The sequence below is a fragment of the Aquila chrysaetos genome, chromosome 18 (genome assembly GCF_900496995.4).
Source record: "Aquila chrysaetos chrysaetos chromosome 18, bAquChr1.4, whole genome shotgun sequence".
Lineage (NCBI taxonomy): Eukaryota > Metazoa > Chordata > Aves > Accipitriformes > Accipitridae > Aquila > Aquila chrysaetos.
Window position 1 is genome coordinate 26864171 of NC_044021.1, and position 15679 is coordinate 26879849.

The following is a 15679-nucleotide window of genomic DNA, read 5'->3' on the forward strand; positions in this document are numbered from 1 at the left end:
AGGTTTTTGGGCATGGTAGGGTTTGGGGTTTTTATTTGGAATTCAGGCAAATTTAGAAATAATGGATAGCCTGCATGAGATAGAAAACTCATTATTCACATAACCTGATTGGTTATTCATCTACTTTAACATGTGCAAAAAGCCTAAACTTTTTGCTATTTGACAGTGGGAATAAAGTAACTAAAGAAATGTTGGCATTGCTGCTGTAGTAGCGGAGAGTAAATGCCCCAGGCTGCAGTTATACCGTCAGATCAGCTCTGAGAATTTTGCGATACTAGGATTATGAGGGGATGGGGGGCTTGTTTGTATGACTTTGAAGCATATCCCCATTTGTTTTCCTCATTTTTCTGCAAAACCTGTTTTCTAACATATTAGCTGCACTAGGAATTTATTAAAGTTGAAGCAGCTAAAAGACATGGACTGCTTTCAGCTCGGCGCATCCATCTTTAACATAGCCTGCTATAGTCTCTTTTGACACCCTTATGTCAAGTGACCTTGAGTTTTTGTGTCTGCAATGAAAGTTTTTTGACCTTACATTTGGTGGGCAAGAGATCTGGGAGAATTCAAGAACATATGGATTATAGGAACAGACAATACAACCAGATTGGTTTGCATGGGCCAAAGGGACTTGGATGCAAAACTACAAAGATGGAAAAAGACAAGGGTAAAATTGGAGGGGGCAGAAGTTTTATCCCTTGAGCCAGCACATGTGCATTCACATAAAACCTAGTTAGTTTGCACAGGTAGTGTTGTGTGGCTCGAGGCTCCAGAACCAAGGTGATGAGGTGCACCCTTTGGCCTGGCACGGATCAGGCTCTCTTTCCTCCATCTCCCTTTCTGGGGAAGTGAAAGACAGAGGTGAAAACTCGGCATCAAGCTGGGATTCACTTGGGCAAGGGCCCTCCCAGCCTCTTTAGCTGTCACTGTTGAGAGGGGACTGGTGGCAAGAAGGAGTAACACAGACAAACTTGCTGCTATACTCCGGGGTGACTGAAAGCTGAGGAAGAGTGACTTTCAAAGGTTAAGGTTGCAGCCTTCGCAGTTAATCAGACCCCATTGTTTGTGGCTTTTCTGCTGTCCACATCAAGGAGCCTGCCTGACAGCTTTGCAAAAGAGACACTTGAATACACACACAAATTAAATTACCAGGATTGCTCGCATTGGAACCTACTTCAAGAGCAGCATTACCCACACATGTAAGCGCTTGCAGTTTGGGGACTGCAGTATAATGCATATACTTTGTCCATTAAAAGCTACTTTTGTTTTACTTTGAAATCTCACTTTTCTCTCCTTCCTCCTCTTGTGTATTTATTGTCATACATTTGTAAGACTTGATTAGCAGTGCTGCTCTGGACCTGCGTATCTTATCACCTGTTCAACAACCCATGGGAGACCATAAAGGCTAAATACCTTCAAGTAGAACCAAATATTTTTTCTTTAAAAATAACAGGACAACCATATCAAGCACAGCTTTTCGGTTTTCCTTTAGTGCAAGCAAGCAAATGTCTTTAGAAAGGGTGTTTTTGATCATATGCTTAGGAGAAAGGGTGGTTTTGACGATATGTTTAGGAGTGGGGAGACAGCTTTGCAAGGGGAAAGTTTATTGGATACTTGGAGGGAGCAGCTTCTATAAACTGTCCTCAGTTCTGCAGATCCGCTCTTTTTGCACACATTGGCTGTTGGTTTTTTTTTTTTCTGAAGGCAGCCTGCAGAGCCGAGTTTGGCTGTGAGTAACGAAAGCCTGGCAGAGAGCAAGCCCAAGTCACCTGCCTGCTTTTGGAATGCCAAAAGCACCACAAGGCTGGGGCAGAGGGGCTGGGGAACAGTTCAAAAGCTCGGACACCGGGCAAATGAAAACATTACCGCAGCTGAGGACCATTTCCTGGTATTTCACTGCTGGTTTTTAGCAAGCAGGGGTGGGAGGGGGGAAAGGTCTGGAAAATATTAAATTGGCCCCAGAGGGCATTTAAAAAAAAAATCTGGAATTTTGCAGACATTAACTGTCTGTTGCATGGCTATGTGTTTTTCTTGGAAATCCAGCACAGTTATGTAACGTGTTTGGGCTTTTTTAACTTTCCTTTCTTTTCAAGGTACCACCAGAGCTTTTGGCTAATGTTTTCATCATTATGACAATGTAAGTTTTAAGTATGTGTTCTTACTTTTAATGAATAGCTAAGCTGATTTAAGAACAAACACAAAACCTGAACAATTCTCATTCAGATCTGCATTTATGCAGAGGTTTGCCTTTCTCTTTCCACTGTGTGAGTCCCACTGTAAAGCAGCTTTTGACAAAAGACGATACTCTTAGCTTATTTACTTTCAGGGTGAGGCTTTATTTGGGGTGGGAGAGTTAAGGACATAACTATATGGGGAGCAGTTTAAATGGTTTAGCATAACCCCCTTTTCTTTCTAATCTTTCCAGGCACATATACTGGGATTATAAAACACATGTCTTTTCATTATGTTTCCCAGACATAGTGAAGTTGTTAAGTCTGCCACATCTGTCTGTCCTTTCTCGACCTCCCACATTTTTGGCTTGGGGTGAAAGAGCAATGTTTCCCCCATAATCGGATGGCAGAGCAGGAAAGGGGGTGTTCCTGCAGCTGAATAGCAGAGCACGATAAATGACATCTTTTCTGAAGGCTTTTAACACTGGCCCCTTTGGGGGAAAAATTCTTTTGGTTAGGTTTTATTTCGGGGGTATCAAAAGGAGAGGTTAATGGAAGTAGTGGATAAGAGAATGGCCAGAGTGTTTCTTTTTGACATGTGAAGTTTGTTCAGTTCTTTCTCCAAAACAATCCATGGGAATTAGTTTATTTGCATATGCGGGTCTCAGGTTGTGACCAAGGGTAGTTGTAGGTCTTGGATAAGTGGGTCACAGAGATTCAGTTCTTAGTTCTTGATGGGTATTACATTCACACACTTTTTTTCTAAACAAAGCTCAGAACAGTTTTTTAAAAAGTACCTCAATAATAATGTTACTTACTAGAGAAACAGAAGAATTAGAGGGATTCTGACAATTTAAAGAGGCTATGCTTGTCTTGGGGAACTTTCCATTCCTGGCTGTAACGTACAGGTTACCCATATGTGTGTCAAGATGAGATTCAGGCTTATTTTATTCCACCTCCCTCATACTCATGCTGTATTCAGATCTGGAACCTGATTAGGATAGCCAGGGTATCAGCCCCACCACGGCAGAGCTTTTTACTGCTATTGGCATAAAATGTTGCTGGTACCAGTGTAACGTATTGTAACTTTTGTTGAGATAAATCCATGGGCCCTGATGGGAAGCACTCACAAGTGCTGAGGGAGCTGGCAGGTGTCATTGCAAAGGCACTCTCAATAATCTTTGCTCAATCATGGCAGCTGGGAGAAGTGCCCAAAGAGTGGAGGAAAGAGAATGTCACTCCTACCTTCAAGACAGGCAAGAAGGAGGAACCAGGGAACTCCAAGCTGGTCAGCCTCACCTCAGTCCCTGGGAAGGTGATGGAGCAGCTCATCCTGGAACCCATTTCCAGGCACACGAAGGACAAGAAAGTCATCGGGAGCAGTCAGCATGGCTTCACCAACGGGAGGTCATGCTTGACCCACCTGGTTAACTTACATGATTAAATGGCAGGCCTGGTAGATGAGGGGAGAGCAGTGGCTGGTGTCTACTGGGTAAGGCCTCTGGCACTGTCTCCCGTAAGAGCCTCGTGGCCCCTCAAGCTGTTGCCGTCGGGGCTGGGTGAGCAGACGGTGAGGTGGATCGAAAACTGGCTGAATGGCCGGGCCCCGAGGGTGGTGATCAGTAGTGCAAAGTCTGGTTGGAGGCTGGTAACTCGTGGTGTACCCCAGAGGTCAGTACTGGGTCCTGTCCTGTTTAACATCTTCGTTAGTGATCTGCACGGTGGGGCAGAGCGTACCCTCAGCGAGTTTGCCGATGACACAAAGTTGGGAGGAGTGATGATGGGCCAGAGGGACGCGCTGCCACCCAGCGCGAGCTTGACAAGGTGGAGAAATGGGCTGACAGAAACCTCGGGAAGTTCGGCAAGGAGAAGCGCGAAGTCCCGCACCTGGTGAGGAACAACCCCACACACCAGTATATGCTGGGGGCCACCCAGCTGGAAACCAGCTTGGCAGGAAAACACCAAGTTGGAGATAAGCCAGCGATGTGCGCTTGTGGCAGAGAAGGCTACCGGTATCCTGGGCTGCCTTAGGCCAAGTAGTGCCAGCAGGAGGCAATCCTTCCCCTCTGCTCAGCACTGGTGAGGCCACCCCTGGAGTACTGTGTCCAGTTCCGGGCTCCCCGGTATGATAGAGACATGGACATACTGGAGTCAGTCCAGTGAAGGACCACAAAGATGATTAAGGGATTGGAGCATGTCTCCATTGAGGAAAGGCTGAGAGACTGGGACAGTTCAGCCTGGAAAAAAGAAGGCTCAGGAGGATCTCATCCATGTCTATAAACACCTGCAGGGAGGGTGCGAAGAGGACGGAGCCAGGCTCTTTTCAGTGGTGCCCAGTGACAGGACCAGAGGCCATGGGCACCAGCTGAAACACAGGAGGCTCCCTCTGAACGTCAGGAAACACTTTTTTTACTGTGAGGGTGATGGAGCACTTGGACAGGTTGCCCAGAGAAGTGCTGGAATCTCCATCCCTGGTGATATTCAAAAGCTGTCTGGATGTGGTCCTGAGCAACTGATGCTAGGTGGCCCTGGTTGATCAAGGAGGTTGGACCAGATGACCTCCAGAGGTTCTTTCCAATCTCAACCACTCTGTGATTCTGTGAAAAGCTAGTATTTAATGATTATTATACTGAGTCTGGAATTCACTCTGGAAATATTAAACCCGATAAACCTAATTTTCCCTCAACTCTGCATGCTCACGTTCCTTCTCAGGATAAAACAGTGTTTTGGAAAAATTAACAGCAGTGCTGCTCTTGCACAGTTATCAGACTCAGGGCTTGTGACTGACACCAGTCTATCACTGTCATTCCACCGGTGTCAGAGGGTCTAGGTACTGCTCGGCATAGCTGAGGTACAATTTCACCTCCTCCAGAAGAGAGTACTTAGTTTCTTCAGTCTTTAGAACTGGGCGCTACCTCTAAACTCCTTACCGAAAAGCAGTACTGTTTGTGCAGACTTTGAAAAATGTGAAGTGTTATAGAAGAGCACATTCCTTCTTATTTTTGCTTGGCTCTTAGATTGTGCCATTTAAAGCACTATGCATTAAATGCAATGTATTATTGCTCTCACAAAACACTGTTGATGGAGCTCTGTTCAAAACTGGCATAGATTGATCTATCCTATTTAATACTTATTTTCTGTCAGCCCAAGCAGAATGAGCTGGCTGCCATTTTTCTTCTAAAAACATAGTTTTTGTTATGTCCAGATAATCTGAATAATAAGAAACAGCCCGTTAACACATACTGCTAAGGCTAATGGGAGTCTTTTGGCAGTCATACACTGGAATAACAAAACTGTTCGGTACAGAGGGGAAGCTAAGTATTTGAAGAACAGAAGGCTGAGAATTGCACAACCCTGACAATATGTGCAAAATTTAGGAGCTGCTCCTGTTCCCACTGCAACAATGCTAAAAATTCCCTGAGCTTTTGAAAGAATTTTGAATAACTTCTGTGCAATCCATTTTTTCTCTGTAGATGTTCCAACACAGAAGCAGGGTCATGAAATGAATATAATTTTTGTGTTGCTCAGTAAAAATAATGGCACCACAAGGAAAATGTTCCTCTTGCCTGACTAATCCCTCTCCCACCAAATAACTGGCTATAATTTCATTAATGACTTCAGACTGGTGCATTTCCTGGAGAGTTAATGGCGGACTTGATGCTAACACAGCTTTGCCTCGGGCTGTGGTCATTATTCTCTAGGAAGTGATCTATGTCTTAGCCACAGTTAGTTAAAATTTCAAATCACTACACATTTGTGCATTTTTTGTTACTTCTTTCCCCGCACGTCTTGGTCCTCCCCAACCTCCCTCTGGTTTTGCTACTGACAAGGCTGAAACCCATCTTTTCTAACCGCTAACAATGGCGGAGGAAGTAGGAGGGGGACTGAATAGTTAAGGAAACTCTTTCTTCCATTCCTATTTACTTGAGTAATGATGGGTCATTAATGCTTGCCTGCCCCTCCTATAAATAAAACCACATTTACTACTTTCTTTAAAAAGACACCCCTTTCATGGCAGGTACTGCACTGGATCACGTTTGTGGTAATGAGTTCCCTGGACTACCAATTAATGGAAGTTGAGAGCATTTGACATGTCAAGGACAGGGTCACCACTTTGTGGAACCCACAGATAAAATTCCCTTCTAATTATGAACAAATAACCACTGAATATTTTTGCATACAGGTGCCAGAGTCAAGGACTAATCCGGAGGGGAACTTGGCATTTAAGCCCCCAAATGCTCTTGGTTACCTCTGTTAAAGAAAGTTGTAAAAACGTTGTGATCTCTTTTGCAAGGTTAGCTGATAAGCTGCCCAGCTGCATTTGAAGAATCTATATGCAAAGGGAAGTGGTAGTACTAGTCAAGAAAGCTATAACCTTAGTTATCTACCAGCAGCATGACTCTGTCCCCTTCTAATTCTTGATTCTATTTTGGTTTTGAGAAAACCAGCACAAGCAGCAGAGCCATACAGAACAGTGGCTTAATTAGTTAAGCTTTGCAAACCTTTTCACACATACCAAGTCGTATTTAGAAGATGACAGTAATTAAAAGTAGGGTCAAAACATTAAAGCAATGGAAGTGATCATTCCAGCAAGGTAGAACAGTGAAAAGTCTTTCAGAAGGGGCTGACATTTCCATATTTATACCATTTCATTTCTGCAGAGGGATTTTAAACCTGTCAATCACCATTCCTATACTGTCAAAGTAACAACACTGACCTAAGTTCTCTCCTCTTCCTGCCTTTTATTTGTGAATCAGTCAACAAGGACCAGATGAACTCCCCTGGGAGTGGATGAGCCAGCACAACTGCCAGTCGGAGAGGTTGCTTTTGACTAGCTCATAAAAGTCACCTTCACATACACATTCCCATATTATGACTTCAGTCAGTTTGGGATATTTCAAATACAGCTCATTAGTCATGATTTGTGACTTCTCAAGGAAAAGCTTACATGACAATATCAGACCTTCAAGTTATCTAAGAATAGTTCTTCCTGTACAATGACCCTTTCTCCCTTAATCTATTCCTCATCCTGCAGAAATAACTCATTTGTGCATTCAGACTCTTTGAACACAGAGTTCAGGTGACGGAAGGCGGGGGGAGAAACACGGGAAGATTTACGCACTGAAAGTAAGCTGACAGCCCAGAAACGACCCCACGTAGGCTACACAGTGTATACCTGAACTCCTTCATGCACAAGATCCGCTCATCTTATGAAGTAAAATGACTTAAAGTCGCTTGAAGCCGAGTGCCTGGCATAATGGGGGCCAAGTGTAGAACATCCAAATGGAACACATAAATAATAATAGTGTTAAAAACTATTTAATTAATTTTCCATTTTAGCTGTATAAAGGACATATTGTTTTGACCTAAATCATAACATGCCAGATGTTATCACAACACCAATGTTCAGAAATTATTTCTCATCTCTTCTGTTCCTTGAGGAAAAACAAAACTGATCGACCCAATTCCTTCAAATCTATTTTAAGATGACTCTGCTAGAACACGGAAATTCGAATGTTTGGAAGTTGGTAATGAAGTGTCTCTGCTGTTCAGTTACAGACATCTTTTACGCCATGACAGTCAAGTAAATGTGTCTTGAGCTTCTCAGGACGCATCAGAGTCAGGGAAGCACTGCGTCCTTTTTCGCAGAGGAGGAAACTTGGAAACCCAAGGAGAAGACAGCTGAAAGTTTTGGCCCACAATCCCTTAGTTACGGTAGCAAGAGTTACCCAGTGTTACGCCCTTAGGTCCTGGTGGGAGCTACGGATTCTCAGCGCTGTGGGTGAAGCAGCTGTGCCTTTCCAAAAGCTAGAGATGTAAGAATTAAAACGTGCAAAAGTACGGCGCATTTCTGCAAACTTAAATGGCAGGGGGTAGCAAACACCTTTGGCAAAGCGGGAAACAGAGCCCCTGCCTCTGCTCTGAGCTTGCGGGGCCGTGCCTCCATCACTCGGGTGTCCTTCCTGCCCCTTAGCAGTATGCATCCCTTTGCAGGCAGGGAAAATAAGGTCTGTTAAAAGCTAAAGGGAATTAATTAAGGTACGCAGGCAGGCAGATTACACAAAGAAGCAGGAAACGCCTGTGGGTTCTCCCCTTCTGAAACCCGTTTTCAAAGTCGTTCGTGGTGCCGACTTTAAATGCCCATTTTTCTCCCTCCAGTGACTTAGGTGCTACCAGCTCGCTGTAGCGACAGACCGCTCGCTGGGAAGCTGGCTTTCCTTCCGCACAAAAGCCGCGCACCCTCCGAAGCAGGCTGTTTTGCGAGTTACGACCTTCGCTGTTATTGTATCCATACCGCTCGGTGATCCAAAAACCCTCCCACCAGGATAGGGAAGGCTAAGTTTCCCCAGCTGGAGACAGCGCTTTCGGCACCGGCTCTCTGATTTGTCGTCCCGGCCCCGGAGGGGGCACGGTGTGGTCAGCTCGGGAGCCCGGTAACAAAAGGGGAAGCGGCGAGGGAAGGAGCCGGGAGAGCGGCCGGCGGCCAGGGGAGCTCCCACCGGCCGGGGAAGCCCAGCACCGGCCGCGCTAGGGCGGGCAGGGCCGATGTGAGGAGCGGGCAGAGGGCGAGAGAGCCCCGGGGCCGCGCTGGAGGCGAGGAGCGGCCGGCAGCGCCCCATGGGCGGCCGGGCCAGCCTGGCGTGCCGCGGGAGGGAGCCGCGGCCCCTGCCCCTGCCCCGCCGCCGCCGCTCGCCGCAAGAAGAAGGCGAGACGATGATTCAGGTACGCGGGACGCGCTCCCCGGCCCCGGCGCGGAGGAGGGCGGCGGGCCGGGGTTGGGGCGCTGCCGGGGCCGCCGCCACCCCCGCCGGGCTCGGCGCCGCCGCCGAAGGGCGGGCCGCGGGGAGGCGCCTGCGCCCGGCGCCGGGAGCCGGGAGCCGGGAGCCGAGGTCGCCCTGCCTGGGCCCGGCCGCGGGGCTCCGGCTCCGGCTGCGGCTGCGGCTCCGCAGCGCCCGGGGCGCCTGTCTCCGCGGCCGGCGGTGAGGAGCGCGAAGGCGCGGCCGTGCCCGCCGGCGTCTCGGCGCCCTCCGTTAACTCCCGCCGGGGGCTTCCCGGGGCCCGGCGCGGCCCGGGGCTCCGCTCGGGCCCGGCTCGCTTTTTTCTCCCGGCTCGGTGGCGGCAGGGAGCCGCGGCTGCCCGGGACCGCGGCGGGCAGGTGGGAGCGTGTGGCCTGCCTGGAGATGCTGCTGCCCGTTCCCCTGGAATGGGCACCTTTAAATCGCTTTTGGGGACGGTTAGGGAAAACGGGTGGCCGAAGACGGAGGAGGGGCCGGTCATCCTGAAGTACGCGTACCAAGTTTTCACGGGAATGAGGGTTTGAGCCGCTTGCAGTAGTGCGGGTGTTTCAGCCCGTTTGATCTCAGGTCCCTTTGAGTGCGGAGGAACTGCCAAAGGAGCAGCCTCTCGGCACAGCTGCAGATGGGAAGTACCAGCAGCCTCTCCGGAGCGTTAGCCGAGAGGCTCCGCGCCCCGCGACTCATTCCAGAGGCTCATTCAGGCGTCCCTAGTTCTGGTTTGCTAAGCAAACCTCGGGACCTTTGAAGTTTCTTGCACTTCCTTCTGGGTTACCTCTGAAAGCTTCATTCAACAACGGATTTAAATTAATTTTAAGCATATGTTTAAATGTTTTTGCTGACTGGGGTTCGGCACGCTATGGCAGCCTCCCTCTCCTCTCGCGTGCTTGAGCGAGCAACCTCTTTCATTTCAAACCCCTTCTGAAAACATACCATTTCTGTTGAAACCTTTTAGGATTAGTTTCCCAGAAATTCATGAATAATATACCACACAAGTGGTAAACTGTGGAGATATGCGCTAACCAATCTTTACTGAAAGCTCCCTTTGACCATCTCGTGTGCGCTCTATCTGTGAAACCATCTCCATCACTCTTGTGTCTAACATTTCAAGCCAAGCAGCTTCAAATAACCGTTTTATTATAAAAAGCTGCCAAGGAGATATCGGAGTGTATGTTTTCCTGCCAGAATTGCTTTCCTCTGAGGTGTAAGATGGCCAGCGTTCAGTTGTGGACAAGTGACTCATTTAAAGGGCTGAATTTTTTGCCTTCTCTCGGAATTAGAAGAAGGAGCTTTTTTCCATTTGACAGCATATACAATGATCTCCAGTCATCTCTTGCCAAAGAAACATTAGCCTGTGACCTCAGGCACAATATTAAACCTGAAAATCATAATGTTACAATGGAAAGAGAAATTACTGTAACAAACTTTTTTTTCCCAGGGATTAATAAATATCAATTTTCTACTGACTCTTAGCTCCGATTTTAGAATCTTAACAGACCATGCTTTACTAGAGGGAAGATTACTAACTGGTCATGGCGCAGTGACTCAGTTGGTACCAGGACTCCAGGTTTGCTTTGAACATTAAGAAAATGTTCCATGCTATGTGACTTTGGGAGCAAAAGCCATGCCTTGTTCTCTTTTTCATGCCAGCACTTACATTACCAGGACTTAGGGATGGGTAACCCTATTGCTCAGAAACGGTGTCGCGCTGCTGCAGTACCTGTTCACCATGACAGTTTTGCCCCACTACACTTTGGGTTCTGCTTTTCTTTGTGGCTGCCTGGGGCTGCTAATTGAGAGTCTGCTGCTCAGAGGGCTCTCCAGCTAATTAATATTGCTTAGGAGTAACGCCTTTTAAGCTAGATTTTACTTCCAAGTTTGTTCTTGATTCTTCCTTTCCTTGTTAAGATATCCTGAAGGGTCAAGTGCTCCTGGGTTCAATGCTCAGGTTCAAGAGAACAAGCTAAATGATGTTAAACTCCTCTTTCTGTGACACTTAAAAGGACAGGGAGAGGGTAACACCAAGCAACAAGATAAAGAAATCTGGTAGTTTCCTTAGCACCAGTCTGTAGGGATATAGCAGGGACTGCTGGGGCTAAGCAGAGCTTCACCACCCTCATACCAAGTTCCATGAAATGGATGGTCTGCATTCTTCTCTTATTATATATTAGTACAAATCAAGAGTTTCTTTTCTGAAACGAATTGCATTTCATCAGTTTTAAGTTAGTATGAGTGATAGGGGAAGCTGGGCCAGTAATTCTGAAAATATTGGTTATAAAATGAGTTCAAATGATGGAGTAGTCTACAAAGCTGGCATAGGCTCCAATTTATGCTGCTATTATGGAACAGAAAACATGTGGGCAGGATGTATTAACATCAGTGGCTTTATTTTACATCTGGAGCATGAAAAAGGAGACAACAAGCAGCAGCTTAAAGTATGAGCTTTCTATATTGTTGAATTTCTATTGATCTTTCTCTTCCAGCAGGAAGATATATAATTATACAATAGGCCATCTGAATTTCTACCACTGGGTGGTTGAAATAATTGTAATATTAGATGTTCTCCCTCAGAATATGCCAAAAGGTCTTAACACAAAGTTGAGGGGAAAATAGCATAAATTTGACTCTAGAAAGGTGTTTTAAAGAGTGAGGGGGTTTCTTTGTTTTGTATTTTGAAGGGGGGGTGTAGATTTTTCTAGTATGATTACACTAGACAAGTGTTTTCCTCTTGGAATCAATAGAATTAAACTAAGTTAAAATTGGCACTAATGCCACAGGTATGCAATTATGTTTTCTGGTTAGGCCTCATCCTCGGGTAGTTTGTCAGTTTTCTGTGAGGGGCTGCTGTGACAGTGACTATTGAATTCCCTGTTCAGTCTGGACTGGAGCCAGGACTGAATGCAAGCACCAGCCCTGGCTCACGTTGTGTAGGCAATCCTTCCTGAGCAGATCCCAGTGTTACCTGAAAACTGATTGTCTTCATCTTTACTTTTTAACCACGTCTTTAAATTTCTTTTTCTTTGTGTATAATACTGTAATAAGAGAGGTCAGACTCCCTGAACAATCTTCAGTGAGCTCAGACTTCTTAGAGGAGCAATTTTTGGGATTTTTTTTTTTTTTTCCCTTGGAAGTTGAGTGTGGGAGATAGGAACTTGTTTGCATATAGTTTCTGATGATTTCAGGGACTGGTGTTTTTTACAGCTCATAACATTTTATGATTAAAAACACCTGTGTTTTGCATTGCTGATATGCTCTTGAAAAAGAAAAAAAGTATATCAGTCCTGCTCTCTCATATCAGCAGCAAAAAACCAATAGTGAAAACTGAAGTGCAAAGTAAAGTAAATAAAGTAACTTTTTCAGAGTAGCTCAGCAAATACATAAAAGACTTCAGGTTTCCTGATCCTCAGTGTAATGCTTTTCCACTGAAGCATATTACTTTTTAAGTAACGAGTTGTCACTTGTGCAAAGCAAGGAAAAAGGACAGTCCAAATGGATCTCCATACTCTCTTTTCTGTACAGTAGGACTCCATATTATATCTTGGTATCTCTGACTCTGCGTGAAAGTGTGCAAACGTGAGGATGCTACTCTACACCAGAGAGTAGTCACCAATATTACACAGTCCATAATCTCCCTGCGGGAATATCCTGGCTTCTGCTACTGATGACTTATTTGTACAGATGGAAAGAATAGGAAGAAAAGTAGTTCTTCCAGGAAGAAAGATTTTAACGGGTTTTTGGATTGAATACTAAGCAAATAGCAGAATTGGCCCCAAACGCCCACGAGCTCAGAAGTATTTAGCATTGTTTCCTTATATTGTGTTACGCAACAGAAAAGTCAGAATAAAACAACAAGAATCCTTAAGAATAATTTTTTTTTTTTTTTTTTTGCCAGTGCTAGGTCCTCTGTGCAGATTGCAGGCCAAGGTGATGACAACGGTAGAAGACCCAGCCAGTGGGGGCATTATTAGTCAAATCCTATTCAAGAAGCTGATGAATCTTGTGGGCCAATCACCCTTTTGTTAAAAAATGTGTTCTTTCCTCCAGAACATATTCATTAGATGAAAGTGGCATCATTTTTATTATCGTATGTACATGGAAAATCCCTTAGACTATGTCTCTTGTTCCCACTCCATTATTCTTATTTAACCAGTCAGGTTAATTCATGTAATGATGTCCCTGTTGTTAACATTATTTAGTATGTGAGAATCTTGGGGAAAGTGGAAGGCTAATACAGGCTACGTAACAGTATGCAACTGGAGTTCTTTTCAGGGTCTTCAGCACAATGTCTGGTTCCTTAAGTGCAAGTTGTCTATCATAGTTTTAATGACCAAGGAGAGGAAAAAGCTTTTCAAAAACCTCAAGCAGTTTTAGCTGCTCTATCAGTTAGGTTTCCAAGTGTTCTCAGACAGGTGAAGTACACTGAAACATAATGGCTGTTACTGGAAAGAATTACATCTTCACTTCAGTATCCTGCCTTGTGTCTGACAGCTGTGATATGTCCTGTGGAAAATGGGCTGGATAGTTTTCAGTCATTTTAATCCACTTTTATGGTGGTTTTCAGCAAGAGGGAAGTAAAGATTCTTTTTAGAAAAATAAATGCACCTTCAAAACTTAACAAAAAATAGTTTCTTAGAGGAACTGATAAGCAAAGAAGGATTTAAAACACTTTTTTCTTCCAGAAGCATATTAAGTGAATAGTAGGAAAGAGAAAGTTCCCCAAATGGCTCAGTTACTGCCCTCAAGTGACGTCCCGTAAGATGAACAACTTTCCCATGAAGCTTACAATAGAAAAAGAATTTTTTTTTTAGAGTTTGTGGGTTACTTTGAGCATTGCTGTTGCTTTATAATTTCAGAATTGTTTCTTCCCACAGACTATGAATGTTAAATTGTATTATTCTGAAAGAAAATTTGTTGTTGGTTCTGTTTTTTTTAAATCCAAATAGGGAAGTTTCCTGGATCGTGGACAGTCTTTGGTTACCCAGAAAACTGAAAGAATAGAAGTCTCAGAAAACAGTGAGGGAGAAATGAATGTGTTGAACACAAGTAGGTACAATCTGCTTCAAATCTAGCTGGTTAAAAGCAAGGAGGTTAAATAGGTTCAGTCACCCCACCATTTGATAAAGCTATTTTCTTTGCACAACTGGTTCAGATCACAATTCCATCACTGATACACATTGTTTAATCATCCAAACCAATGAATAAATGATCATAATTGTTATTCAAAACATGGAGTTCTTTTATGATATGTAGGATGAGAGTCATGCTCCTTTTCCTATTTCTCCTTCATTCCAGCTGGTCCTTCCTCCTCACCTCAGGGCTGGTGCAGATCCCATGGGCCTCCAACAGCAGAGAGCTCCTGCTGGTTTTAATAAATGCTTGAGTAGCACTGGTGCCTGAGCAGTCCTGGCCTCTCTCATGAAAAAGTAAAGCGTTAGCAGCATTTCCCCTCCTCCTCAGCTCTGCTCTACTCATGTAAGGGGTTGAGGAATCGTCATGAGTCTGCTGTGGTTGAATGTGTACTTAGCTCCAGCAGCAGGGTTCTTCGTTCAACAAAGCACTTGAACATTAAGCAATTTGTTAAGCCTGTTCCCATACAATAAAATACTTACGGGCTCGTGTGATCTTGACATCTCTAGAAACTGAAAATGAATTTTAAAGGTGACTTAAGATATTTTACTGAATTAAAGTTTAGGAATGTTTGATCCCCTAGTGACCCATGTACGGTGCTGGATGTGATAAATATCCCCCTCCTCCCCAAACATAACAACGCTTACCTTTATGCCCTCTTATATTTTCCTCCAAAGAGATAACTACTTGATACTTCCTGTTGCTTTGTTGCATCCTCTTAGATACCCTTACAAAAACAGCTTTCTTGCCCACTGCCCTCCTTTTTCCCCTGATGTGGGAAAATATACATAGATCACACGATGTTTGGGCGTGAAACTGTATCCAAGATCCATCCCGGTACAGATTTTCACTTGTTTAACCCTGGTATTTCATACTTTAACATGCTTAGTTGTTTATGTGTAATACAGGCCCTGGTTTAAGTATCGGCAGTTGCTGAATTGGGCTCTGATTTTATGGCTCTTACAGCAACAAAACTTTCAGTGCCGAACGCAGCTCTTTGTCGGTCTCTGAACAGCATTATAAGAGACTACTGGTGCAACATAAAACACATAAATAAGGCTTAAGAATCCTGGTTCAGTCTCACGCAAAGCTGATAATGACTGCTCAAAAACTCCAGGCAAGTGAAGATACCTCTTATCCAGGAAATAATTTATACAGGATATAGTGCCCTGGCAGTTAAGATACAAACTCCCTGCAGAAAATTAAAGTTAGATTTCAGGGAGCTTTTTCATCTTTCGCATGGGTGGTAGTTAACAATATTCTTCATGTTAACTTTCCTATATATGGGCTGGGCTGGGGAGGCATACATGGGAAGGACCAAGGGAGGAAAAGGAGATTTAAGTTAGAAGCCAGCTAACAGCTTGCAAGAAACTCTGTAAGCTCATGTGCTGTACTCCTGCTTTATTTATGTGAATTCCCACTGTCTAGGTCTGACCATTAGGAAAGAGGCTATGGTATGTAGTACGTGACAAGCGGCTGGATGTTGCAGCTCCTTCATGTTGTGAATTCATTTTATGTGACCTGCCACTTTCTATAATTGATCACTTCTGGGAAAAACCTTTCCCCTCCACATGGCCAAAAAACCCCAAA

The 15679-nt window shown here is 44.8% G+C and overlaps 1 protein-coding gene across 5 annotated transcripts in view; it reads left to right on the forward strand.

Moving 5' to 3' along the window:
- Positions 1–15679, forward strand: part of TNS3 (tensin 3) — a 298348-nt gene that overhangs the window by 47218 nt on the left and 235451 nt on the right. For 4 of the 5 annotated variants that reach the window (XM_030041615.2, XM_030041616.2, XM_030041617.2 and 1 more), the window contains exon 1: positions 8540–8891. The exons of the other annotated variant lie outside the window; for it this stretch is intronic. In XM_030041615.2, the coding sequence (XP_029897475.1) occupies positions 8787–8891 (105 nt within the window). In that variant the 5' untranslated portion in view covers positions 8540–8786. Of the gene's footprint in view, positions 1–8539; positions 8892–15679 lie in introns of those variants that run through there. 5 annotated transcript variants of the gene reach the window in all.